The sequence below is a fragment of the Callithrix jacchus genome, chromosome 3 (assembly GCF_049354715.1).
Source record: "Callithrix jacchus isolate 240 chromosome 3, calJac240_pri, whole genome shotgun sequence".
Classification (NCBI taxonomy): domain Eukaryota; kingdom Metazoa; phylum Chordata; class Mammalia; order Primates; family Cebidae; genus Callithrix; species Callithrix jacchus.
Genome location: NC_133504.1, coordinates 167,176,346 through 167,203,521, shown reverse-complemented (window position 1 = coordinate 167,203,521; position 27,176 = coordinate 167,176,346). Strand labels below are relative to the sequence as shown.

At 37.0% G+C, this 27,176-nt stretch overlaps 1 protein-coding gene across 5 annotated transcripts in view; it reads left to right on the top strand.

The window, feature by feature from the left end:
- TBC1D19 (TBC1 domain family member 19) overlaps nucleotides 1-27,176 on the top strand; it is a 155,154-nt gene that overhangs the window by 52,985 nt on the left and 74,993 nt on the right. For all 5 annotated transcript variants that reach the window (XR_013533519.1, XR_013533518.1, XM_035293925.3 and 2 more), the window contains exons 10-11: nucleotides 3,030-3,068; nucleotides 4,619-4,731. Coding sequence is in view for 3 of the 5 variants with exons in the window: in XM_035293925.3 (XP_035149816.3) it covers nucleotides 3,030-3,068; nucleotides 4,619-4,731 (152 nt within the window). In the remaining 2 variants the exon portion in view is untranslated. The remainder of the gene's footprint in view (nucleotides 1-3,029; nucleotides 3,069-4,618; nucleotides 4,732-27,176) is intronic.

The following is a 27,176-nucleotide window of genomic DNA, read 5'->3' as shown; positions in this document are numbered from 1 at the left end:
TTTACATTACTGTTATTCAATTATTATTATGTTTAAAATGCATTTCTTACGAACTTATGAGCTTTTACATAAAAGTCAGGAGAAAAAGTCTTTACAATGATACTATAGAATCTTTATTTACAATAATAAAAAAGTCATAGCCATTATTTTTACAAACTCTCATGAACATGCATTGCATTTATTTTAAATACACACACACACATTTACTTTGAAATACATTTATAAGACAGATGTTAATAGAGTGAGCAAGGTCAGCATTCCTTCATGAGCCTTTATGATGAAGGAGGTCATATTTCTGATATTGTCTGAGTATGCATAATAATGAATCTTATTAGATGACGGTTCTGCTAAATAGACATTTTCTTTCTAAAAGAAAACATCATACTCAGTTGGTGCAGTGCTTCCTGAAGTGTTATACTACAGAGCACTCATAAGACGCCCTGTGAAAAAGAGAATCTTGTCAAATAAGGTTTGAGAAGGGTTGTATTGTGTACCTTCTTAAAATATACAACGTGTGTTGCTATCTTAAAGACTATGAGAAGTCTTAAGTAAATTATTTTAACTTAGCTTTTTCCAAGAGCATTTTAACAAATTTTTTTCCAAGCAAGATCTATTAATATAGTTGCATCTATTAACATAACGGTCCTGAGGGCACTCTGAAAAACACAGAATTGGAGTATAAGTTCGAGATTCTGGTTCTGACCTTTTGAGGCTTCTTATTCTTAGGACAGAAAATAGCATTTAGAAAGCAAAATTAGTTAAATTCTATAAAGAAGTCTTTTTGGTTATTGTTATTTCTTACTACTTTGGGTAATAAAGCACTGTTATCCAGTAATATCTGCTTTTATTAGAAAATGAGAATTGGCTAGCAACTTAATTTTACTTGATTATTCAACTGTTCTTTAGTCATTGAATGAAAATTATGAATATAAAACATTTCTTGGCATATTATGAGAAGAAAATCTTAAACTGTATAAACTACATTGATTGAAATGAACACAAAGGATTATAATTTGAGTCTTAAGAGAAATTTTAACTAAGCATTAAGTTAAACTTAATTTTAGCTTAATCCTTAGTCAAGGAGGATGGAAAAAAATCAGGTTGTTAGGGGCTACTTTTGTGATGGATGTGCCTATCAAGATAGTTATGGAGTTCTATATGAAGACTATCTCCAGTGTGTTTAATATACTGTTTGTTATTTTCTGAAAGTTAACTGAACTAAGCCCCACTATAATATGCTGCCATATTACATCTGCCATCTTATGCTGTTACAGTATTCACTGAAGCATTGTCTCTTCGGTCACTAAGCCTCAGAAATCATAGCTGATTAAAATGAAACTGTATTGTTACTATATACATATATAGAGACTATATATATATATATATATTTATACATATAATCATATATTTATACATATAATGACTTATGTTAGGGATTCCAGACACTTTCCTTAGTCATTGTATAATCTGCTCAACTAATTACTTCCTAATTACTTCGGAGGTATTAGGAATACAATAAAAGAATAAGGCACTCTGGCTCAAATACTCTAGTGAAAAAACAGCTTTATGGATTTTTTAAAAAGACTAAAAAATCATGTATATACAGATCAGTGAATTTTTACAAAGTGAACACACTTGTGTAACCTCCAGCTAGACCGAGAAACAGATTATTACCAGCATCTCAGAAGCCCCACTAGGCACACTTCCAGATTCTGTCACTCTCATGGGTAAAAACTATTCTGACTTCTGACATCATAGATTAGTTTTGCTTATTTTTGTACTTTGTAGAAATGGAATCATATAGTATATACTCTTCTGTGTTTGGCTTTTCTTGCTTTTCTTTATAATATCCACGGTTTTGTAGAGAATTATAATTCATTCATTCTTATTGCTGTATTATAGTCTATTGTATGAATATACCACTATTTAGTATCCTGCTGATGGTAATTTGAATTCTTTATATTTTCAATTATCAATGGTGGTGCTGTGAATATTCTTGTACATGTCTCTTAGTGCACATGTGTATGCATTAGGGTTTATAACTGAGAGTGGATTTCTAATTGTCATGGGATATGCACATATATTCAGTGTTAGTAGATATTGCTGGAGAGTTTTCCACAGTGTACCAAGTTCTACTCCCACTAGCTTTGTATGAGAAGTTCATTTGCTCCACATCTTGTACATTTAGAGTTGTCAGTCTTTTTCATTTTAGCTGTTGTGGAGGTTGTGTATTTTATAGTGGTTTTAATTGCATTTCCCTGAAAACTACTGTGGTTGAGCAACTTTTCCTATTTATTGGTCCTTCAGGTCACTTCTTTTGTGAAGAGCCTCTGTTTAAGTCTTTTGCCTGTTTGTGTCTGAGAGTCATCTATCTTTGTCTACCAGGAGTTCTTTATAGATTTCTATAGGAGTCTTTTGCCAGATATATGTACAGCACATAAATTCTTCTTCTCTATTACTTACATTTTCACTCTCTTAACAGTGTTTTATGATGAACAGAAGATTTTTTTTAATGTAATATGGTCTAGTTCATGATCTTTTTCCATTATGATTTGTACTTTAAAAAAATCTCCCCATAGAATCTTTTAAAATGGCATTTGTATAGTGAGATTTTACCTATGTAGTAGTAAGGCTTTTATGAGACAGCCAGTGGAAGATAGGAGTGGAAGTAGGATTTTGTAAATTAAGCTGTCAGTAAGTTTTGTTTTTCCTTTAGAAAAAAATTAAAGATAAATGAACAGGAACATTTTTGTGTTATGAGGAGATATTTTAACAAAGGGAAAGTTCATTCATCAGTTTTTTTGTTTGATTAAATGCTCATTTTAATTTTAAACAAAAAATTGTTTAAACAATTTAGAAAAAATGTTTTTACACATATGATATGTAGTTTTCTTGGTAGTTTTCCATAGAGCCATCTGGCTTTAAAAATCATTGAACATATCAATACCAGAAAAATGTACTTAATCTTGTTCTAAATGTGGTTGATCATACTCGTGTCTAATAATTTTATTTTCTTTGAACATTTTTAGAACTTTTTGAAAACGAGCATGTACGTATTGGACAAAAAGGTAAGCTTTTTATTATAAATGTTATTATTTCTGAAAAATGAGAGAGTCCTAGGTAAGTGTCTGCCTCAAATAACCTCCAAGAGAAATTTAATCTCTGAAAAGCAAAAAACCTAAAGAGGAGTAGTATTTAACCATGTAGATTATATAATGAGAATCTTTATAAGTAGGGAAAATGTATCATTTTGGCTTTATCAATAAATGTCAGAGAAAGAAGTACACAGCTGGTTCACTATTCCTGAGACACATATTCCTCAGGGATGTTACCTTAATTCATTCGGCTATAGAATTTCATTTCAAAATCAAAGAAGCAGGTTCTGTCTTTGATGCACCCACGCATGTCTCATTAGAATTAATGGGAATATGCTCCCGCATCAGGAGAAAATAGAACTGTAATGGTTCCCAGTGACCATTCACAGTGGTATGTCTTAATAACCAAAGTGGGTCTTAGTGTTCTGGGAAATAATTTTTCTCTATCTTTTGAAGATTCTTTTCCTTGTTTTTATAAATCCTATTTTGTCTTTGAAATATGAAGGATAGATTGGTCTTTGTGTCAGAAAGAACCTAGTATGACAATTACATTGTCATGTATCAAATTCCCTAGTTCAATTTTTTTAAATCATATGTATTTAGAAGACTTTATTTGTATGGTTTGACACTTTTATTAAAAGCAATTACAAATTAAAGAATATGTTTCATCTCTTTTATTTCATGATTCCTTTGTTTCTTCTGCTCATGTCATTTTCATTTAATATGAGATTATTTTCCATTTCTTTGTAAGAAGAAAATGTAAGAAAACACTACTGATTAGATTAACGTTAGCAGTTGTTTTGATGCATCATTTTTTTGGTTTTGCTTCATTTTGGTTTTTTTGGACCTTTATTTCCAGACTGAGTAGCTGACATTTCCATTAAAGAAAATAAAAATGAAAATGAAAGCAAAAGATAACATATTGATTGTGTGAACTTAGCTGCTTAAGAATAATTTGGGCCTTTTTACAAGTTTATGAGATCTTTGTATCTATGTCTTTAAAAATCTCTGTTTTCTGTTGATTTTGATAAATAACTAAGAAGTCATTTAATAGAATAGATAGCCAACGTTCTTATATCTTGTAATTCTTAGCCATGAAACTTGATATACCGTACTATTTCCAAATAGTAGAACATTCATGGTGTAGTAGAATATGCAAAAGAAATGTGGAGTTTCTGTAGCTATGAATTTACCTACACACACACACACACACACACACACACACACACAATGCTAGTTTCAGATCATGAAGCTATAGTTAAAGCAAAGTGATCTCAAAGTCCTTACATTTAGTCCCTCCCTACCCAGACTGGGTAGGAGATGGAAGAGCTTAAGGCTTGAAACTGGGAGGGCTGCAAATAGGGCTATGTCGAAATCCAGAGAGTAAATTTAAAACGGTCAAGATATGGTGTAATTATGTTAGAAAGACTGAATGTTAGCTTCCCAAAAGATTTGTAATTGAAGATTTCAGTGATGTTTCTTATTATGAGTTTTCTAAGGAGATTTTCATATACTTTTGACAGTTCTAGCAGAACAAGATAGTGCTGCTGCTCAGCAGTACATCAGACAAGGAAGTCCCACGGCACTGAGAGCTGAATTGTGGGCTCTCATTTTGAATATTTCCAGTGAACCTGAGGTAAGAAAAAAAAAAAAAAAGATGCGTCAGATTTTAGCTTTGGGCTATTTATTTTTCAAAGACCAGTTATTTAAAATAGAAAAGACTTGTTTCTTAATCTATTGTTAACCCCCTTTTTAACTTTTCAAAATCACTGTAGTTTTAGGTTCTAACATTTAACATATAATTTAAACATATAACTGTCTGCTTAATACAGAAGTTTTTGTTATTAATAATTAGTGAAATATGTGACCTTATATATACAACAAAACAATAAGTACAATTTTGAGAAGCAGAGACTGACTATTTAGATCAGTGAAGATGTGTGGTAGAATAAGGATGTTAGCCTAGGGAGAAATAAAGTAAGGCAACTCAGGTCAAGTAAATGAATTCTTTGTCCCTACAGGAACCTTTGAAATATGTACTATTTTTATGGTTCTAAAAATTGACAGATTAAGTGAGAATCTTATTTTTCTATATGTAAGAATATTTTATTTTAGGAAATACAACAATGAAAAGAAATCATCAATAGATGGGTAATAGATTCAATAAAGCAAAATTATGTACGACATTGATTCTTAAAATATTCTTAGTGGGGATTTTTTGTTTGTTTTTTGCTTAAACTCATTAATCATAGAGGGCATTCATTTAAAAGATTTTAATGAATAGTTTTCTATTCATTTTGTAGTAGTTTTCTAGCCTGGTGGTTAAAAACATAGATTTTGCAATTATACGGATATGGTGTCAACTTCTAGTTCCCACAGCTTCCTAGAAATATATCATTGAGCAAGTACTTAAATTTCTTCAAACCTCAGTTAACCCACACTTAGATATAGGTAATAATATTTATATCACATAATCATTGTCAGAATTAAATGAAATAATGTACATGTACTTTTTAACCAATATCTGGAACATAAATGATCACCATTAATAAAAGTAATCATAAGTTACATATTACATGTAATTGTTATAAGTTAATTATAATTAATAATGACGTTTTTAAAGAAAATCAAATATTGTTAATACTGTTATAAAAACTCTACCTATACCCCTTGCAAACTGTGTATATGTGCACTTGTGTATACGATGTTTTAAATCTCCCTCTGGACAGCTCTGTCAAAAATCGCTTACTTTGTTTTTGAAACAATAAAGCTTGTAATTTATTTCAGAGCAGTTTTAGACAAATGATAATGGTAGCCTTTTATAGAGATATTTTAAAGAAAATAGTTTATAAAATAGGCTTGAGTATAGATTGGACCTTTTTTGTGATTATATCAATTCTTGTAGAAGAAGATATAACTTTTGTCCTAATTTAACTTTGTAGATGTACTGCCAACTTAATTGTATAGAAATTGGATTAACAAATTTTGTCTCTTTGCAGAGGAATCACTACCATTCCAAAATCAAATTTAGAGTATTTCCAGAAGTATCATCCTAATAACCCCAGATAATAATAAAATAATAATCCCAGATGATTATTTTTTACAGTAGTCAAAGGTGGTTTTTACTACTTGTAGATGTTTTCTTGTAAAAAGAAGAAAAAAGTTTTTAAGGTAATTTTTACCCTGGAATTTTGGAGCTAATAGCCATCTGAATTTTCTAATTGCAAAGTGACAAGTCTATTCAAGATCTGTAAATAGGAATTAGTATCTTCAGAAAAGCAATCTAATTTTTTGATTAAAGCATCTTTTATCACTTAGAGTTAATTCCAGCTATAAAAGTGTGACCCCAATAAAGTATAGCAGTTCTAAAATAATTTTTGTAGGTGATACATTAGAGGGACACACAGAGAGAAGGAAGAATACTATTTGTTATTAAGAATATCTTATTAGAATTTTTTGTTGAATCGCTTTTCAATCACTTAAAATAAGTTGCACATATAATTGTAGTCATAGTTGAGGTGTTAGACATAAATGGAAGATTTTACATTTCACATACATAAAGCTATTCTTTAAAATCTATTTCAAAACCAAGACTTTGGATATAATACCTGCTGTTCTTAGTAGTTAATTCTTTTCATACTTTCAGTAGAATATTATCCAACTTTTATTTTTTAAAGAAAATATATGATAGGTTTAAAAGGATTGCTTTTATATATTTCCTTTTCTACACATTTCTAGGTATGTGTCAAAATATCCATATCTAGTAAACATTGTTCATATTTTTAAATGTTTTAATTTCAGTTTTCTAATTTAAAATAGAAAGTGTTCCTCTATTTTTGTTCTAGGTACTTGCTCACTGATGAAACAGCCAAGACTAATACTAACATTTAAGATTTTCTTTAGTGATTTCTTAGCAAGGTTCTTACAAACTTACCTTGGCTCAAAATGTTTCCTGACCTGCCTAGGTTTTTGTGGTCAGCTCCCTTAGTCTTCACAGTACCTCTTTCTGACCCCCACTCTCTTCATTCCTTCGCTTCAGTCTTAGCAAAATACTTCACCTCCTGATACCTGAGAAAACAGAATTCATCATTAGAAATTCATTCAAGTTTCTCTTACCAAACTTGTAGACTGAATTGCATCAGCACCTGCTCTTGTCCTCATCTACTTCTATTTAAATGGAAGAAATGTCAGGCTGGACATAGTGGCTCATGCTTTAATCCCAGAATTTTGGAAAGTTGAGGCAGGTGGATCACCTGATGCTGGGAGTTTGAGACCAGCCTGGCCAACATGAAGAAACCCTGACTCTACTAAAAATACAAAAAATTAGCCAGGCATGGTGCTGTGTGCCTGTAATCCCAGCTATTTGGGAGGCTGAGGCATGAGAATCACATGAACCCGGGAGGTGGAGGTTGCAGTGAGCTGACATGGTGCCACTGTACTCCAGCCTGGGCAATAGAGCAAGACTGTCTCAAAAAAGAAAAGAAAAGAATAGAATAGAAATGTCTACCTCTTATACTTGTTGCTACCTCTTAGAAAAGAAAAGAATAGAATAGAAATGTCTACCTCTTATATGTGTTTAACCTCATTTACTACTTTTTTATTGAAACATTCCTTGGCTTTTGTGACACAGTACTCTTTCTGGCATTCTTCGTTTGTGGAGAGTCTTTTTTGTCTTACAAGTTAGGGTTCTTGAGGGTCTGTCTCTTCTTTATACATTCCTTAGCAAATCTTACACACTCCCAAAGTCTCAGTTCCCCATTACCTCAAATCTCTATACCTTCTTCTCAGATCTGTCTTCTAAACTTCAAATACAGCTGCCTAGTGGAACTAAATTCCTGTTTTAGTACCACTGTCCTTCAAGGAACCATGGCCATGAACTATATTCAATAATGCCTTCTTGATTACTCAATAATAATTGAATAATTATTATTACTCAATAATACCTTCTTGATTTAACTTCTAAACATGTTTTAAATCCAGCTCTCTCTATATATTCACATTACTACCACTCTAATTTCAAAATACCATCATTTCTATAAAAAAAAAACTTTCTATCTTATCTTTCTAACTTCAGCCTTGTTCCCTATAAATCCTTTTTTACCCTGCTTTGTAAAAAACTGAAATCTAGTGGTATGGTTTGGCTGTTTCCCCACCCAAATCTTACCTTGAATTGTACTTCTCATAATTCCCACATGTTGTGGGAGGGACTAGGTGGAAATAATTTAATCATGGTAACAGTTTCTCCCATTCTGTTCTCATGATAGCCAATGAGTTCTCATCAAATCTGATGGTTTGGTTTTATAAGGGGCTTCCCCCTTTTCTGGGCATTCATTCTCTCCCCTGCTTCTTTGTGAAGAGGTGCCTTCTGCCATGATTGTAAGTTTCCTGAGGCCTCCCTAGCCATGTGGAACTGTGAGTCGATTAAACCTCTTTCCTTTATAAATTACCCAGTTTTGGGTATTTCTTCATAACAGCATGTGAATGGACTCATGGTAAATTGGTATCACACAGAGTGGGTTGCTGCTATAGGTACCTTAAAATGTGGAAGTGACTTTGGAACTGGGTTACAGGCAGAGGTTGAAATAGTTTGGAGGGCCCAGAAGAAAACAGGAAAATGTGAGAAAGTTTGGAACTTCTAGAGACTTGTTGAATGGCATTGACCAAAATGTTGATAGTGATGTAGACAATGGAGACCAGGCTAAGGTGGTCTCAGATGGAGATGAGGAACTTATTGTGAACTGGAATAAAGCTGGCTCTTCTTATGCCTTAGCAAAGAGACTGGCAGCATTTGTCCCTGCCCTAGAGATCTGTGTAACTTATGTCAGTTGAGAAAAATGACGAGACAAGTCTCAATTATTTTAGGAGGTTTAGTTGCCAAAGTTAAGAATGTGCACCCTTGAAATAGGTCTATGCCTTCTCCAAACATGATTTTGAGGGCTCCAAGTTTAAAGGGAAACAGTGAGATGTTGAGAAGTATACAATTTTCATGAAAGAGGGAAACAGGGGAAAATAGTTATTCGTGCCTTTGCCTGGCCCAGTGAATCTGCATTTTTTTTTAACCTAAGATGACATAGACAAATGGGGCAAGGAAAAATGTGAGGAGTCCTCGTTTTTTACATAAGATAACATAGAAGGTACATTATAGGGGAAGATCCAAGATGGCTGGGTAGGAACAGCTCAGGATTGCAGCTCCCAGTGAAAGTGCAGAGGGTGAGTGGATGCCGCATTTCCTGATGGATTTTTATTACCCACAGACCAGGAGATTCCCAGGCGGAGGAGCCACATGGGTCACTAATGTGGCTGTTTTGGCCAGCTCGGCTGCTTTGCCTGGCATGGCTGCTTTGCCCCCTGCTTTATCGGTGCCCCAGTGCAGTGGTTCTCTATACAAAATACACTGGTCTGGGTGCCCTTTTAGCTAGTGATTTGAGCCCCGGGAAGTCACCCATTCAGCAGATTAAAAAGGGGAATGAACAGGGAGCCAGGCCAGGAGATTCCTGGGCAAAGAGAGCGCCATGAACCTCAGTACCACTGTCTAAGCCAGCGCAGTGAGTCACCACATGGGAAATCACAGAGATCCCGGCACCTTTTCAACAGGCTGGAACACCTGGGAGAGAGTCAAGTGTTCAACTAAAAAAAAAAAAAAAAAACAAAAAAACAAGAAGGCTCCAAGGCAGAGAGCCAGGTGATCAGGCTCGGCTGGCCCCACCCCTACAAAAGAACAGCAATCAGAAACTCCCTGGATTGAGAGTTTCACAGCAAGCACAGCTGAACCTGGTACGGTCCAGCTCTGTGAGGGAGGGGTGTCCGCCATTACCGAGGCACTCCACCACTAGGGAGGTAGCCTGCCATTGCTGAGTCAGCCTGCCATTGCCAAGGCAACCCACCATTGCCAAGGCAACCTGCTATTACACAGAGAGTCTGCCAATACAGAGGTGGGCCACCATAGCTGAGGCAGTTCTAACTACCCCCATATAAACAGGACTGCAGGGAAGTTAACACGGCAGCTGGGCGGAGCCCACAGCAGCTCAGCAAAGCCTCTGCAGGCAGACAGTGACTAGGCTGCCTCCTTGCTGGGCAGGGCAGCCCTGAAAAAAAAAAGGCAGCAGCACAATGGAAACTTATAAATAAAGCCCTAACTCCCTGGGACAGAGGACCTGGGAACAAAAAGCGGTTTATGAGTTCTGCTGCAGCAGAACTAAATGTACCTGCCCAGCAGTGCTGAATGAACAACAGAGCTCACAGCTCAGCACTCGAACTCCTATAAAGAACCGACTGTCTCCTCAAGCAGCTCCCTGACCCACACATATCCAAAGAGTCACCTCATAAAGGAGAGATCAGACTGACATTTGGCTGGTATCCTTCTGGGACAAAGCTAGCAGAAGAAGAAACTGGTAGCAACCCTTACAGTTCTGCAGCTGCTGCAGGTGATCCCCAGGCAAGCAGGGCCTTGAGTGGACCTCAATAGTCCTGCAGCAGAAGGGCCAGACTGTTAGAAGGAAAAATAAGAAACAGAAATAACTTCATCATCAACTGGACGTCCACTCAGAGACCCAATTTGATAATCAGCAACTATAAAAATGACAGGTGGATAAATCCACAAAGATGGGCAGAAACCAGTGCAAAAAGGAGGAAAACACCCAAAACCAGAACACCTCTCCTCCCCCAACGGATCAGAACTCCTCACCAGCAAGGGAACAAGGCTGAATGGAGAATGAGTGTGATGAAATGACAGAATCAGACTTTAGAAGGTGGGTAATGAGAAACTCCTGTAAGTAGAAAGAACATGTTCTAACCCAATGCAAAGAAACTAAGAACCTTGAAAAAAGATTTGATGAAATGCTAATGAGAATGCACAACTTAGAGAGGAATATAAGTGAATTTATGGAGCTGAAAAACACAACACGAGAACTTGGCGAAGCATGCACAAGTTTTAACAGCCGAACTGACCAAGCAGAAGAAAGGATATCAGAGGTCAAGGATTAACTCAATGAAATAAAATGAGAAGGAAAGATTAGAGAAAACAGCGTAAAAAGGAATGAACAAAGTCTTCAAGAAATATGGGGCAATGTCAAAAGACCTAATATACGTTTGATAGGTGTACCTGAATGTGACGAAGAGAATGAATCCAAGCTGGAAAATACTCTTCAGGATATTATTCAGGAAAACTTCCCCAACCTAGCAAGGCAGGCCAATATTCAAGTCCAGGAAATACAGAGAACACCACAAAGATACTCCTCAAGAAGAGCAACCCCAAGGAACATAATCGTCAGATTCACCAGGGTTGAAATGAAAGTGAAAATGCTAAGGGAAGCCAGAGGGAAAGGTCGGGTTACCCACAAAGGGAAGCCCATCAGACTCACAGCAGATCTCTCGGCAGAAACCTTACAAGACAGAGGAGAGTGGGGGCCGATATTCAACATCCTTAAAGAAAAGAACTTTCAACCCAGAATTTCATATCCAGCCAAACTAAGCTTCATAAGTGAAGGAAAAATAAAATCCTTTGTAAACAAGCAATTACTTTTTTGTCACCACCAGGCCTGCTTTACAAGAGCTCCTGAAAGAGGCACTACACATAGAAAGGAACAACCAGTACCAGCCACTCCAAAAACATACCAAACGGTAAAAAGCTTCAACACAATGAAGAATTTGCATCAACTAACGGGCAAAACAGCCAGCTAGCATCAAAATGGCAGTATCAAATTCACACATAACAATATTAACCCTAAATGTAAATGGGCTAAATGCACCAATCAAAAGACACAGACTGGCAAATTGGATAAAAAGCCAAAACCCATTGGTGTTCTGTATCCAGGAAACCCATCTCACATTCAAGGATACACAAAGGCTTAAAATAAAGGGATCCAGGAAGATTTACCAAGCAAATGTAGGGCAAAAAAAAAAAAAAAAAAAAAAAAAAGCAGGAGTTGCAATTCTCATCTCTGATAAAATAGACTTTAAAGCAACAAAGATCAGAAGAGACAAAGAAGGACATTATAAATGGTAAAAGGATCAATGCAACAAGAAGAGCTAATGATCCTAAATATATACACACCGAATACAGGAGCACCCAGATACATAAGGCAAGTTCTTAATGACTGAAAATGAGACTTAGACTCCCACACAATAATAGTGGGAGACTTTAACACCCCATTGTCAATATTAGACAGATCAACCAAACAGAAAATTAACAAGGATATCCAGGACTTGAACCCAAACCTGGACCAAGCAAACCTAATAGACATTTACAGAACTCTCCGTCCCAAATCCACAGAATATACATTGTTCTCAGCACCACATCACACCTACTCTAAAACTGACCACATAATTGGAAGTAAATCACTTCGCAGCAAATGCAAAAGAACCAAAATCATAACAAACAGTCTCTCAGACCACAGTGCAATCAAGTTAGAACTCAGAATTCAAAAACTAACTCAGAACCGCACAGCTTCATGGAAACTGAACAACTGGCTCTTGACTGTTGACTGGATAAACAATGAAATGAAGGCAGAAATAAAGATGTTCTTTAAAACCAACGAGAATGAAGATACAACATACCAGAATCTCTGGGACACATTTAAAGCAGTCTCTAGAGGAAAATACATAGCAATAAGTGCCCACATGAGAAGGAAGGAGAGATCCAAAATAGACACCCTATTATCAAAATTGAAAGAGCTAAAGGAGCAAGATCAAAAAAACTCAAAACCTAGCAGAAGACAAGAAATAACTGAGATCAGAGCAGAACTGAAGGAGATAGAGACACAAAAAACACTTCAAAAAAATCAGTACATTCAGGAGCTTGTTTTTTCAAAAGGTCAACAAAATAGACAGACCACTAGCCAGATTAATAAAAAAGAAAAGAGAGAATAACCAAATTGAAGCAGTAAAAAACAATAAAGGGGGTATCACCACAGATTCCACAGAAATTCAAACCATCATCAGAGACTGTAACAAACAACTCTATATACATAAACTAGTAAACCTGGAAGAAATGGATAAATTCCTGGACACTGCCTCCTCCCAAGCCAAAACCAGGAAGAAGTTGAAACCCTGAATAGAGCAATAACAAGGTCTGAAGTCGAGGCAGCAATTAAGAGCCTACCACACAAAAAAAGCCCAGGTCCAGATGGGTTCACTGTCAAAATTTACCAGACACACAAAGAGGAACTGTTACCATTCCTTCTGACACTATTCCAAATAATCCAAAAAGAGGGAATCCTTCCCAAATCATTTTATGAGACCAACATCATCCTGATACCAAAACCCAGCAGAGACTCAACAAGAAAAGAAAACTTCAGGCCAATATCCATAATGAACATAGATGCAAAAATCCTCAATAAAATACTGGCAAGCTGATTGCAACAGCACATCAAAAAGCTTATCCACCATGATCAAGTAGGATTCAGCCCGGGGATGCAAGGCTGGTTCAACATACACATGTCTATAAACGTAATTCACCACATAAACAGAACCAAAGACAAAAACCACATGATTCTCTCAATTGATGCAGAGAAAGCCTTTGACAAAATTCAACAGCCCTTTATGCTAAAAACCCTCAGTAAATTGCATATTGACGGAACGAATCTCAAAATGATAAAATCTATTTTCGACAAACCAACAGCCAATATCATACTGAATGGGCAAAAACTGGAAGCATTCCCTTTGAAATCTGGCACTAGACAAGGATGCCCTCTCTCACCACTCCTATTCAATATAGCACTGGAAGTTCTATCCAGAGCAATCAGGCAAGAAAAAGAAATAAAGGGTATTCAATTTAGGAAAGGAGGATGTCAAATTTTCTCTATTTGCAGATGACATGATTGTATATCTAGAAGACCCCATCATCTCAGCCCAAACCTCCTGAAACTGATAAGCAACTTCAGCAAAGTCTCAGGATACAAAATCAATGTGCAAAAATCACAAGCATTCCTATACACCAATAACAGACTTAAAGAGAGCCAAATCAAGAATGAACTACCATTCACAATTGCTAAAAAGAGAATAAAATACCTAGGAATACAACTAACAAGGAACATAAAAGACCTCTTCAAGGAGAACTACAAACCACTGCTCAATGAAATAACAGAGCACACAAACAGATGGAGAAATATTCCATGTTCATGGTTAGGAAGAATCAATATTATGAAAATGGCCATACTTCCCAAAGTAATTTACAGAGTCAATGCTGTTCTCATCAAGCTACCAATGATCTTCTTCACAGAATTGGAAAAAAAACACCATAAACTTCATATGGAACCAAAAGAGAGCCCACATAGCCAAGTCAATTCTAAGCAAAAAGAACAAAGCGGGAGACATCACATTACTGGACTTTAAACTATACTACAAGGCTACAGTAATTAAAACAGCATGTTATTGGTACCAAAACAGAGATATAGACCAATGGAACAGAACAGAGGCTTCGGAGGCAACGCAACATATCTAGAACCATCTGATCTTTGACAAACCTGACAAAAATAAGCAATGGGGCAAGGATTTCCTGTGTAATAAATGGTGTGGGGAAAACTGGCTAGCTATGTGCAGAAAGCAGAAACTGGACCCCTTCCTGACACCTTACTCTAAAATTTACTCCAGATGGATTAAAGACTTAAACATAAGACCTAACACCATAAAAACCCTAGAAGAAAATCTAGGCAAAACCATTCAGGACATAGGAGTAGGCAAGGACTTCATGACCAAAACACCCAAAGCATTGGCAACAAAAGCCAAAATAGACAAATGGGACCTAATGAAACTCCACAGCTTCTGCATGGCAAAAGAAACAGTCATTAGAGTGAATCAGCAACCAACAGAATGGGAAAAAAATTTTGCAGTTTACCCATCTGACAAAGGGCTGATTTCCAGAATTTACAAAGAGCTGAAATAGATTTACAAGAAAATAACCAAGTCCATTCAAAAATGGGCAAAGGATATGAACAGACACTTTACAAAAGAAGACATACATTAGGCCAACAAACATGAAAAAATGCTCATAATCACTGGTCATTAGAGAAACACAAATCAAAACTACATTGAGATACCATCTCACACCAGTTAGAATGGCGATCATTAAAAAATCTGGAGACAACAGATGCTGTAAGGGATATGGAGAAATAGGAACACTTTTACACTGTTGGTGGGAGTGTAAGTTAGTTCAACCATTATGGAAGACAGTGTGGCGATTTTTCAAGGACCTCGAAATAGAAATCCATTTGACCCAGCAATCCCATTACTGAGTATATATCCAAAGGATTATAAATCATTCTAATATAAGGACACATGCACACGAATGTTCACTGCAGCACAGTTTACAATAGCAAAGACCTGGAATCAACCCAAATGCCCATCGATGATAGACTGGATTGGGAAAATGTGGCACATATACATTATGGAATATTATGCAGCCATCAAAAACGATGAGTTCATGTCCTTTGTAGGGACATAGATGAACCTGGAAACCATCAGTCTCAGCAAACTGACACAAGAGCAGAATATCAAACACTGCATGTTCTCACTCATAGGCAGGTGTTGAACAATGAGAGAACACATGGACACAGGAAGGGGAGCACTACACACTGGGGTCTGTTGGGGGGAAATAGGGGAGAGACAATGGGGGCTGGGGAGTTTGGGGAGAGATAGCATGGGGAGAAATGTCAGATATAGGTGATGGGGAGGAAGGCAGCAAATCACACTGCCAAGTGTGTACCTATGCAACAATCTTGCATGTTCTTCACATGTACCCCAAAACCTAAAATGCAATTAATAAAAAGATAACATAGAAAAAAATGGGGCAGGGAAACAATCAGATATGAATTTGTCTGGTGGGAAGTGGGGGGGTGGGCTTGGTGGTGGTAGTGATTGAATCTGTAAAAACAAGCCATCAATTTACACTGCCATGGTGAAGTTTTAATGGAAACACCTTAGGGTAAAGATCTTGAAGCTAAGAATTTTCTTGTGGGCAAAATGTAGGGGAGGTGTGTAGCTTTTTGTCTTATAGTCCTCTTTTTTAGGAAACAAAAGGTGTTTGCCTGACCCAGTTCCCAGCTTGACTTTTCCCTTTAGCTTGTGATTTGGAGACCCCAAGATTTATTTTCCTTTTGCAATTTGCACTTGGGAAAGATGATTTAGGGTATTTGGTGGAAGAAATTTCTAAGCACCAAAGCATTCAAGACATACCATAAAAGTTTGGAAAATTTGCAGCCTGATGATGTGGCAGAAAAGAAAAACTCATTTTCTGGGTAGAAATTCAAGCTGGCTGCAGAAATTTGCATACGTAGTGAGGAGCCAAATGCTAATTTCCAAGACAATGGGGAAAATGTTTCCAAGGCATTTCAGAGACCTTTGCAGCAACCTCTTCTATCACAAGCTGGAAAGGTTAGGAGGGAAAAATGGTTTCCTGAGCCAGACCCAGGGCCCTCCTACTCGTTGTAGCCTCAGGACATGGTGCCCTTTGTCCCAGCTGCTTCAGCTCCATCTGTAACTAAAAGGAACCAAGGTACAGCTCAGGCCATTGCTTCAGCGGGTGCAAGCTCCAAGCCTTGGCAGTTTCCATGTGGTGATGGTCCAGCAAGTAAGCAGAAGTCAAGAATTGAGGTTTGGGAACCTCCACTTAGATTTCAAAGGATGTATGAAAACACCTGGATATCCAGGCAGAAGAGTGCTGCAGAGGTGGAGCCCTCATGGAGAACCTCTGCTAGGGCTGTATAGAAGTGAAATGTGGGTTGGAGCCCCCATACAGAGTCCCCACTGGGGCACTGCCTGCTGGGGCTGTGAGAATAGAGCTACCATCCTCCAGACTCTGGAATGGTAGATTCATTAACAGCTTGAACTGTGAGCCTGGAGAAGCTGCAGACACTCAATGCTAGCCTGTGAAAGCAGCCGTGAGGGGGGCTATACACTGCAAAGCCACAGGGAAGAGGTGCCCAAGGCCATGGGAGTCCACCTGTTGCATCAGCATAGTTAATACTGGAATGAGTTGAGTCTTTGGAGGACTGTTGGCAAAACATGATTGTGTTTTGAATTGTTACGATCTGAGATTTGGGAGGGGCTGGAGGGAATGATATGGTTTGGCTGTGTCCCCATCCAAATCTCATCTTGAAATGTAGTTCCCATAATCCCCACATGTCATGGATGGGACCAGGTGGACATAACTGAATCATGGATGCAGTTTCCTCTGTCTTGTTCTCATGAAAATGAGTTAGTTCTCATGAGATCTGATAGTTTTAGAAGGAACTTCCTCCTTTGCTGGTCACTCATTCTCTCCCCTGTGGCCCTGTGAAGAGGTGCCTTCCACCATGATTGTAAATTTCCTCAGGCTTCCTCAGCCATGCAGAACCTTGAATTAATTAAACCTTTTTCCTTTATAAATTACCCAGTCTTAGGTATTTCATCATAGCAGCACAAGAATGGACTAATACATCTCGTACCTCAACTCTTCTGCTTAAAGACTTTGAAAGTTCCTATATTTTAAACATTTTAAGACACTTTTTCTTTTCTCTGTGTTTGTACATGTTCTATCTCCTTAAAAAAATTCTTTTTGTCTGTCTTTTCCTTTCTTTCTACTCACTCCTCATAACATGTGTTCTCAGGTCTTTTCTATCTTGGAAACAAAACTAAATCTTAAACCTCATGCCTTTCTTAGCTATCTCTCTATCCCTTTCCTTTCTTTCACAGCTAAACCTGTGAAACAAAATTCTGTGCTAGACTTAATTTTATTAATCACTTGATTGTATTAATATGAGTTAACTAATACTAAATTAATTGCTTGATTTCATTAATTACTCAGTCTGTTGTAGTCTGACATACATCCACACCCATTACATGATTACAGCTACCTTAATTAAAGTCACCAAGGAATAGTGGACATATTTTAGTTCTTATACCTACATTATTAATAGTAGTTCCTACTTGATCTTTGAAATATTCTTGTTCTTTACTTTAGTACACCCTGTTTTCTTAGATCTTCTTTCTCTTGTTTTCCTTCATTTAGTCTCCATTTGGGTTTCTCTGTTGAACCTTAAGTGCATGTATTTCTCAGAATTCCATTTTGATTTTATTCTATTCATTTTCCCTGAACTGTCTAATCCATAAGTCACCTATTCCCTAATGGCTTTAACCCTGTTTTCAATCCAAGCTTTTGTTTAAGCTTAAAACTTCTATTTCTAGTTGCCTAGAGCAGCAGTCCTCAACCTTTTTGGCACCAGGGATCAATTTCATGAAAAACAATTTTTCCATTGATAGGGGTGTGGGTGAGAATGATTTTGGGATGAAATTGTTCCACCTCACATCAGGCATTAGTTAGATTCTTAAAAGGTGCACACAACATTGATCCTTCTCATGTGCAGTTCATAATAGTGTTCACACTCCTATGAGAATCTAATGCCACTGCTGATCTGACAGGCAGTAATGCTTGCTGGTCCACCGCTCACCTCTTGGTCTAGCTCCTATAAGGCCAAAGACTGGATCGGTATCAGTCTGTATGCTAGGGACTGGGGACCTTGGCCTAGAAAACTCTTATTAAATGTTTCATATACATCAGACTGAAAAATATATCATATGTCTAAAAGAAAAATATATCAGATGTCTTAAAAAAAGGCATAATCTGTACCTCAATATGTTTGTGGTTCTACAAGACATGCGGAATATCTCTGCACTATGTTGTTCTCTCTTTGAAATATCTTCTCTGCTTTTTTGGCTACTCATCTTAGAATTAGCTATAAACTGTAAGGAATATTCCGCAGGTTCTTTCATTTTTCAGAGTATTTTTGTTCTTCTTAAGTTAAAGACAGTGTAAATCTGTGTAACATACCAAAAACATACTGAAATTAAAATATTCTCTGATGCTAAAAATTGGCCTACTTTGTTTTTCAAAGATTGCTTTTTATAATCATGATTTATTACTCTTAAATATATATATATATATATATATACACACACATTACCAGAGCTTATACTAGATAGTGTTTTAAAATGTTCTGTTTATATTGGTAATCATTAACTTTTATAAATCCTCAAATATTTTATGGTATAAATTAAAATATTAACATAAAATTTGTCTCATTGATTGTAAGCATATAGTGTAATTCTGACTTTTCTACCAATGTTTTTCTCTCATGTTATATGGATAAATTACACTAAAAACTATTGAAATCAAATAGCATAAATTGAGAATTATGGAAACTATTTTGGTCACCAGCTATGACGTTTAACTTGGTCAGATCTTATTTTTAAAATGTGAAAATTTAGAAAACAAACTAAATTTTTTATTTTTATTTTTTTGTATTTGGGCTCTGGGGTACATGTGCATTTCCTGCATCCTGCAGGATTGTTACATAGGTACATACATGCCATGGTGGTTTGCATCTCTATTCCCCCCAACCCCATCGCCTATGTCAGGCATTTCTCCTGGTGTTATCCCTCCCCATCTTCCCCACCTCCACCACTGTTCCTCCTGTCCCCTCCCCTCCACACCCACGCTTAGCCCTGTGGGTGTTGTTCCCTTCCCTGTGCCCAAGTGTTCTCATTGTTCATCACCTGCCTATGAATGAAAACATGCCATGTTTGGTTTTCTGTTCCTGTGTCAGTTTGCTGATAATGATGGTTTCTAGTTTCATCCATGTCTCTACAAAGGACATGAACTCATCATTTTTTATGGCTACATAGTATTCCATGGTGTATATGTGCTATATTATTTCTTGTCCAGTCTATCATTGATGGGCATTTGGGTTGGTTCCAGGTCTTTGCTATCGTAAACAGTGCTGCAGTGAACATACCTGTGCATGTGTCTTTAAGGTAGAATGATTTATAATCCTTTGGGTATATACCCAGTAATGGGATTGCTGAGTCAAATGGAATTTCTATTTCTAGGTCCTTGAGGATTCGCCACACTGTCTTCCATAATGGTTGAACTAATTTACACTCCCACCAACAGTGTAAAAGTGTTCCTTTTTCTCCACATCCTCTCCAGCTTCTGTTGTCTCCAGATTTTTTAATCATCACTATTCTAACTGGCATGAGATGGTATCTCAATGTGATTTTGATTTGCATTTCTCTAATGACCAGTGGTTATGAGCATTTTTTCATTTGTTTGTTGGCCACATATTTGTCTTCTTTTGAAAAGTGTCTGTTCATATCCTTCACCCACTTTTGAATGGGTTTGTTTGTTTTTTTCTTGTAAATCTGCTTTAGTTCTTTGTAGAATCTGGATATTAGCCCTTTGTCTGATGGGTAGATTGTGAAATTTTTTTTCCATTCTGTTGGTTGCTGGTTCACTCTAATGATTGTTTCTTTTCCTATGTAGAAGCTCTGGAGTTTAGTTAGATCCCTTTTGTCTATTTTGGCTTTTGTTGCCATTGCTTTTGGTGTTTTAGTCATTAAGTCCTTGCCTGTGCCTATGTCCTGAATGGTTTTGCCTAGGTTTTCTTCTAGGATTTTTATGGCGTTCGTTCTTATGTTTAAATCTTTAATCCATCTGAAGTTAATTTTTGTATAAGGTGTAAGGAAGGGGTCCAGTTTTGGTTTCCTGCATATGGCTAGCCAGTTTTTCCAACACCATTTATTAAACAGGGAATCGTTTTCCATGCTTGTTTTTGTCAGGTTTGTCAAAGATCAGATGGTTGTAGATGTGTGGCTTTGCCTCCTAGGCCTCTGTTCTGTTCCATTGGTCTATATCTCTGTTTTGGTACCAGTACCATGCTGTTTTGATTACTTTAGCCTTGTAGTATAGTTTGAAGTCTGGTAGTGTGATGCCTCCAGGTTTGTTCCTTTTGCTTAGGATTGTCTTGGCTATGCAGGCTCTCTTGGTTCCATATGAAGTTTAAGGTGGTTTTTTCCCAGTCTGTGAAGAAGGTTAATGGTAGCTTGATTGGGATAGCATTGAATCTATAAGTTACTTTGGGCATTATGGCCATTTTCACGATATTAATTCTTCCTAACCATGAGCATGGAATGTTTCTCCATCTGTTTGTGTCCTCTCTTATTTTCTTAATTAGGTTTGTAGTTCTCCTTGAAGAGATGTTTTACCTCTTTTGTTAGTTTGTATTCCTAGGTATTTTATTCTCTTTGTAGCAATTGTGAATGGTAGTTCATTCTTGATTTGGCTCTCTTTAAGTCTGTTATTGGTGTATAGGAATGCTTGTGATTTCTGCACATTGATTTTGTATCCTGAGTCTTTGCTGAAGTTGCTTATCAGCTTAAGGAGGTTTTGGGCTGAGATAATGGGATCTTCTATATATACAATCATGTTGTCTTCAAATAGGGACAATTTGACTTCTTCTTTTCCTAATTGAATGCCCTTTATTTGTTTTTCTTGCCTAATTGTTCTGGCTAGAAATTCCAATACTGTATTGAATAGGAGTGGTGAGAGAGGGCATGCTTGTCTACTGCCAGTTTTTAAAGGGAATGCTTCTAATGTTTGCCCATTCAGTATGATATTGGCTGTGGGTTTGTTGTAGATAGCTTTTATTGTTTTGAGATACAGTTCGTTGATACCTCATTTATTGAGAGTTTTTTGCATAAAGGGCTGTTGAATTTTGTTGAAGGCCTTCCCTACATCTATTGAGATAATCATGTGGTTTTTGTCTTTGGTTCTGTTTATGTGGTGAATTACGTTTATAGATTTGTGTATGTTGAACCAGCCTTACATCCCTGGGATGAAGACTACTTGATTGGGGTGGATAAGCTTTTTGATGTGCTGTTGGATTCAGTTTGCCAGTATTTTATTGTAGATTTTTGCATCAATGTTCATCATGGATATTGGCCTGTAGTTTTCTTTTTTAGTTGTGTCTCTGCCAGATTTTGGTATCAGGATGATGGTGGTCTCATAGAAAGAGTTAGGGAGGATTCCCTCTTTTTGTATCATTTGGAATAGTTTCAAGAAGAATGGTACCAGCTCCTCTTTGTATTTCTTGTAGAATTCAGCTGTGACCCCATTTGGACCTGGAATTTTTTTGGTCAGTAGCCTCTTAATTGCTGCCTTGACTTCAGCCCTTGTTATTGGTCTATTCAGGGTTTCAGCTTCTTCTTGGCTTAATCTTGGGAATGTAAAAATGTCCAGGAAATTATCATTTTCTTCCAGATTTACTGGTTTATGGGAGTTGTTTGTAGTAATCTCTGATGTTAGTTTCTATTTCCAAGGAATTGGTGGTGATATCCTCTTGATCATTTTTTATTGCATCTATTCGATTCTTCTTTTTTCTTTTTTATTAGTCTAGCTAGCGGTCTATTTTGTTGATCTTTCAAAAAAACCACCTCCTGGATTTATTGATTTTTTGAAGAGTTTTTGTGTCTCTATCTCCTTCAGTTCTGCTCTGATCTTAATTATTTCTTGTTTGCTGCTAGCTTTTGAGTTTTTTTGATCTTGCTCCTCTAGGTCTTTCAATTTTAATGATAGGATATTGATTTTAGATCTCTGCTTATTTCTCCTTTGGGCATTAATTGCTAATAAATTTCTCTCTAGACACTGCTTTAAATGTGTCCCATAGGATCTGGTACATTGTGTCTTCATTTTCATTGGTTTCAAAGAACATTTTTATTTCTGCCTTCATGTCATTTGTTATCCATTCTTCATTCAGGAGCAAGTTGTTCAGTTTCCTTGTGATTGTAGGGTTCTGAGTGCTTTTCTTAATGCTGAGTTCTAATTTGATTGCACCACGGTCTGAGAGACTGTTTGTTATGATTCCCATTCTTTTGCATTTGCTGAGGAGGGATTTACTTCCAATTATGTGGTCAGTTTTGGAGTAAGTGCAATGTGGTACTAAAAGAATGTGTATTCCATGGATTTGGGGTGGAGTGTCCTGTAAATGTCTGTTAGGTTCACTTGGTCCAAATCTGTGTTAAAGTCCTGGATATCCTTGTTGACTTTCTGTCTCGTTAATCTGTCCAATATTGTCAGTGAAGTGTTATAGTCTCCCACTATTACTGTGTGGGAGGCTAAGTCTCTTTGTAGGTCTTTAAGAACTTGCTTTATGTATCTGGGTCCTCCTGTATTGGGTGCATATATATTTAGGTTCGTTAGCTCTTCTTGTTGCATTGATCCTTTTACCATGATGTAATGCTTGTCTTTGCCTCTTTTGACCTTTGTTGGTTTAAAGTCCATTTTATCAGAGACTAGGATTGCTATTCCTGCTTGTTTTTGCTCTCCATTTGCTTTGTAAATCTTCTTTCATTTCTTTATTTTGAGTCTAGGTGAATCTTTGCATTTGAGATCGGTCTCCTGAATACAGCACACTGATGGGTTTTGACTTTTTATCCAGTTTGCCAGTCTGTGTCTTTTGATTGGGGTGTTTAGGCCACTTACATTCAACGTTAATATTGTTTGAATTTGATTCTGCCATTTTGTTACTGGCTGGTTGTTTTGCCCATTAGTTGATGTGGCTTCTTCATTGCGTTGTTGTTCTTTACCATTTGGTACATTTTTGCAGTGGCTGGTACTTGTTGTTCCTTTCTCTGTTTAGTTCTTTTTTCAGTAGCTCTTATAAGGCAGGTCTTGTAGCAACAAAATCTCTCAGCAATTGCTTGTCCATCAAGGATTTTATTTCTCCTTCATTTATGAAGCTTAGTTTGGCCAGATACGAAATTCTGGGTTGCAAGTTTTTTTCTTTAAGGATGTCGAATATTGGCTCCCAATCCCTTCTAGCTTACAGAGTTTCTTCTGAGAGATCCACTGTGAGTCTGATGGTCTTTCCTTTGTGGATGACTCGACCTTTCTGTCTGGCTTCCCTTAGGATTTTTTCCTTCTCTTTAATCCTGGTGAATCTGACAACTATGTGTTTTGGGGTTACTCTTCTTGAGGAATATCTTCATGATGTTCTCTGTATTTTCTGGATTTGAATGTTGTCCTGCCTTGTTAGGTTAGGAAAATTCTCTTGGATAATATCTTGAAGAGTGTTTGCCAACTTGGATTCGTTCTCACCGTCACATTCAGGTACGCCGATCAAGCATAGATTAGGTCTTTTCACATAATTCCATAGTTCTTGGAGGCTTTGTTCATTTTTTTCCCCACTCTTTTTTCTCTGATCTTGCCTTCTCATTTTATTTTATTGATTTGATCTTCTGTCTCTTATATCCTTTCTTCTGTTTGATTGATTCAGCTGTTGAAACTTGTGTATGCCTTGCAAAGTTCTTGTGCTGTGTTTTTCAGCTCCATCAAGTCGTTTATGTTTTTCTCTAAGCTGGTTATTCTAGCTAGCATTTTGTCTAACCTTTTTTCAAGGTTCTAAGTTTCCTTGCATTGGGTTAGATCATGTTCTTTTAGCTCAGAGAAGTTTGTTATATTCATTCTCTGTCTTTTTTTGTTCCCTTGATGGTGAGGAGTTGTGATCCCTGAGAGAAGAGGTGTTCTGGTCTTTGGTGGTTTATTCCTTTTTGCTCTGTTTTTTTTTTTTTTTCCATCTTCGTGGATTTATCTCCCTTTAATATATGAAGTTGGTGATTTCAGGAGGAGTCTGGGTGGATGTTTTTTCCTGTTGTGGTTGGAGCTGTATCTTTTTTGGCCTGTAGGGGGCGTTGCTGGGCTCTCTAAGATTCAGGTTGCTGGGTGGGTGGTCCTTCCCTGGAGTTTGTTGCCTTTGAGATTGGCTCTGCCTTCCCAATGGCCTCTCTCCTTCCCCAGCTGGATCTTCCTGGTTGGAGTCAAGCTGGTGTATTTGCTGCCAAGCTCTTTAGCGAAAGGTTTGGTTTGAGTTCTGGTGCGGTGGGGCCTGCCAGGCCTTATGGTCTGTTTCCCTGCTTTCAACTCTGCCTCCCTTTGTGGGATGTTCTGTCCCACTGGCGTTAGTCCAAACTCCTGCCCAGGTCCCTGCAACAACTTGCCGCGCCTGGCAGTAGCTGCTGCTCACATTTGCATTGACTACCCACGGTGCCCCACCATCTGGCAGGGCTCTCCTGGACCATGGGTTGCAAGAGGGATGACATAAGCACAGAATCCAAATCAGAGCAATGAGGCAGCTCAGTCCCCTGTCCCTCTGAGCCCCCTGCATGTTTCAGGTGGGGACACACCTCTCCTGTCTTGATTTACCCCCCTTGGTGGCTCTTGCCCTTCAGCTCCTTCCCTGGACCTATTTTCAGAGCCCTATTAGTCCCACAGAAACAAACCCAGCACATTGTTTGGAATCGTGAAGTCCTCTAGCCATCTGTGTCTCATTCTCTGGGAGCTGCATTCCAGTGCTGACTTCTCTCAGCCATCTTGGTGCCCCCAGAAACTAGATATTTTCTCAAAGTCTCTTCTGGGTCTCAGATTTCTGATGTTTTTTTCCTCTAGAATTGAGAATAGGTTTTTATCTAAGCACTGTTATCTGTCTAAAGTCATAGATATTAATTTATTCATAGCATTTAGATTGTGTCTAATCTTTCAGGAAACCATCTTTAGTTATTCAGATTGGTGAATAGGGATTCTTGTATGAATATAAATTATTAACTGCATACTCTTGCTATTCAGGCAGCAACCAGCTCTCTAACTGGTTCAGATACTTTTAGACCTTTAAGCACTATAATTAGTTGGGTGGGAAAATAATGTGTTTTACTTAATTTAATTTACTAGCATCCATTTGTGAGAAAACTTATAATTTAAAATCCACATAAAATTTTTGTTATGAAAAATAAAGGGACCTTGAGGTATATGATTTTGTCCATGTGTCAATATAATATACTGCATGATGGTTGTTAAAGAGCAGTTGAGCTCTTAATTCTAAGAACTCTGTTCAAGCTTATGCCTAAGTCACCAGATAACAAAGGCCTTGATTTATTCTAAAGCTCGCTGAGGTTATGTAACTTGTCTATCTGGATTACTGCTATACTTCTATCTTCTAGCCTGGAATATTAAACATCCAATAAATTTTTAAATACAATATATAAAAGTTTTTACAAGAAAAAACAAACCCATTCAAAAGTGGGCAAAGGATATGAACAGACACTTTTCAAAAGAAGACATATATGAGGCCAACAAACATATGAAAAAATGCTCGTCATCACTGGTCATTAGGGAAATGCAAATCAAAACCACATTGAGATGCCATCTCACACCAGTTAGAATGGCGATCATTAAAAAGTCTGGAGTCAACAGATGCTGGAGAGGATGTGGAGAAATAGAAACACTTTTACACTGTTGGTGGGACTGTAAATTAGTTCAACCATTATGGAAGACAGTGTGGCAATTCCTCAAGGACCTAGAAATTCCATTTGACCCAGCAATCCCATTACTGGGTATGTACCCAAAGGATTATAAATCATTCTATTATAAGGATACATGCACACATATGTTCATTGCGGCATTGGAACCAACCCAAATGCCCATTGATGAAAGACTGGAAAAGGAAAATGTGGCACATATACACCATGGAATACTATGCAGCCATAAAAAATGATGAGTTCATGTCCTTTGTAGGGACCTGGATAAATCTGGAAACCATCATTCTCAGCAAACTGACACAAGAATAGAAAAATCAAATACTGCATGTTCTCATGCATAGGTGGGTGTTGAACAATGAGAACACATGGACACAGTGAAGGGAGCATCACACACAGGGTTCTGTCGGGGGGAAATAGGGGAGGGATAATATGGGAAGAAATGCCAGATATAGGTGACAGGGATGGAGGCAGCAAACCACATTGCCATGTATGTATGTATGCAACAATCCTGCATGTTCTGCACATGTACCCCAGAACCTAAAGTGCAATAAAATATATATATATATATACATGAAATTTTAAAAATTCATATATATGTATACTAAAAGTTTAATATTATTAAGCTATAAGATGTGTTATTCAAGAGAATAATTTAAGGAAAAATATAAAAAATAATTATGTATATAGTATCTTTGTTAGATGCAAATATCAGTAAGTTTTTAAATTTTACTTTATATATTAATAGACATTAAAAAGGATATATTGGGGAAAACCAATATATTTTAAGGAGTTATAATTATGTCAGTAGTTGTCCAATGACATCAATAATACTCAGCAGCCATTTGTAATCAAATCTTTAAAGGAACTACTAAAAAGTAATATGACTATTTCCCCAAACCAATAATAAGTTTAAACAGAAATGTTGAAGCTCTTTTTATTAGAATTGGGAGTATGGCAGTGAGT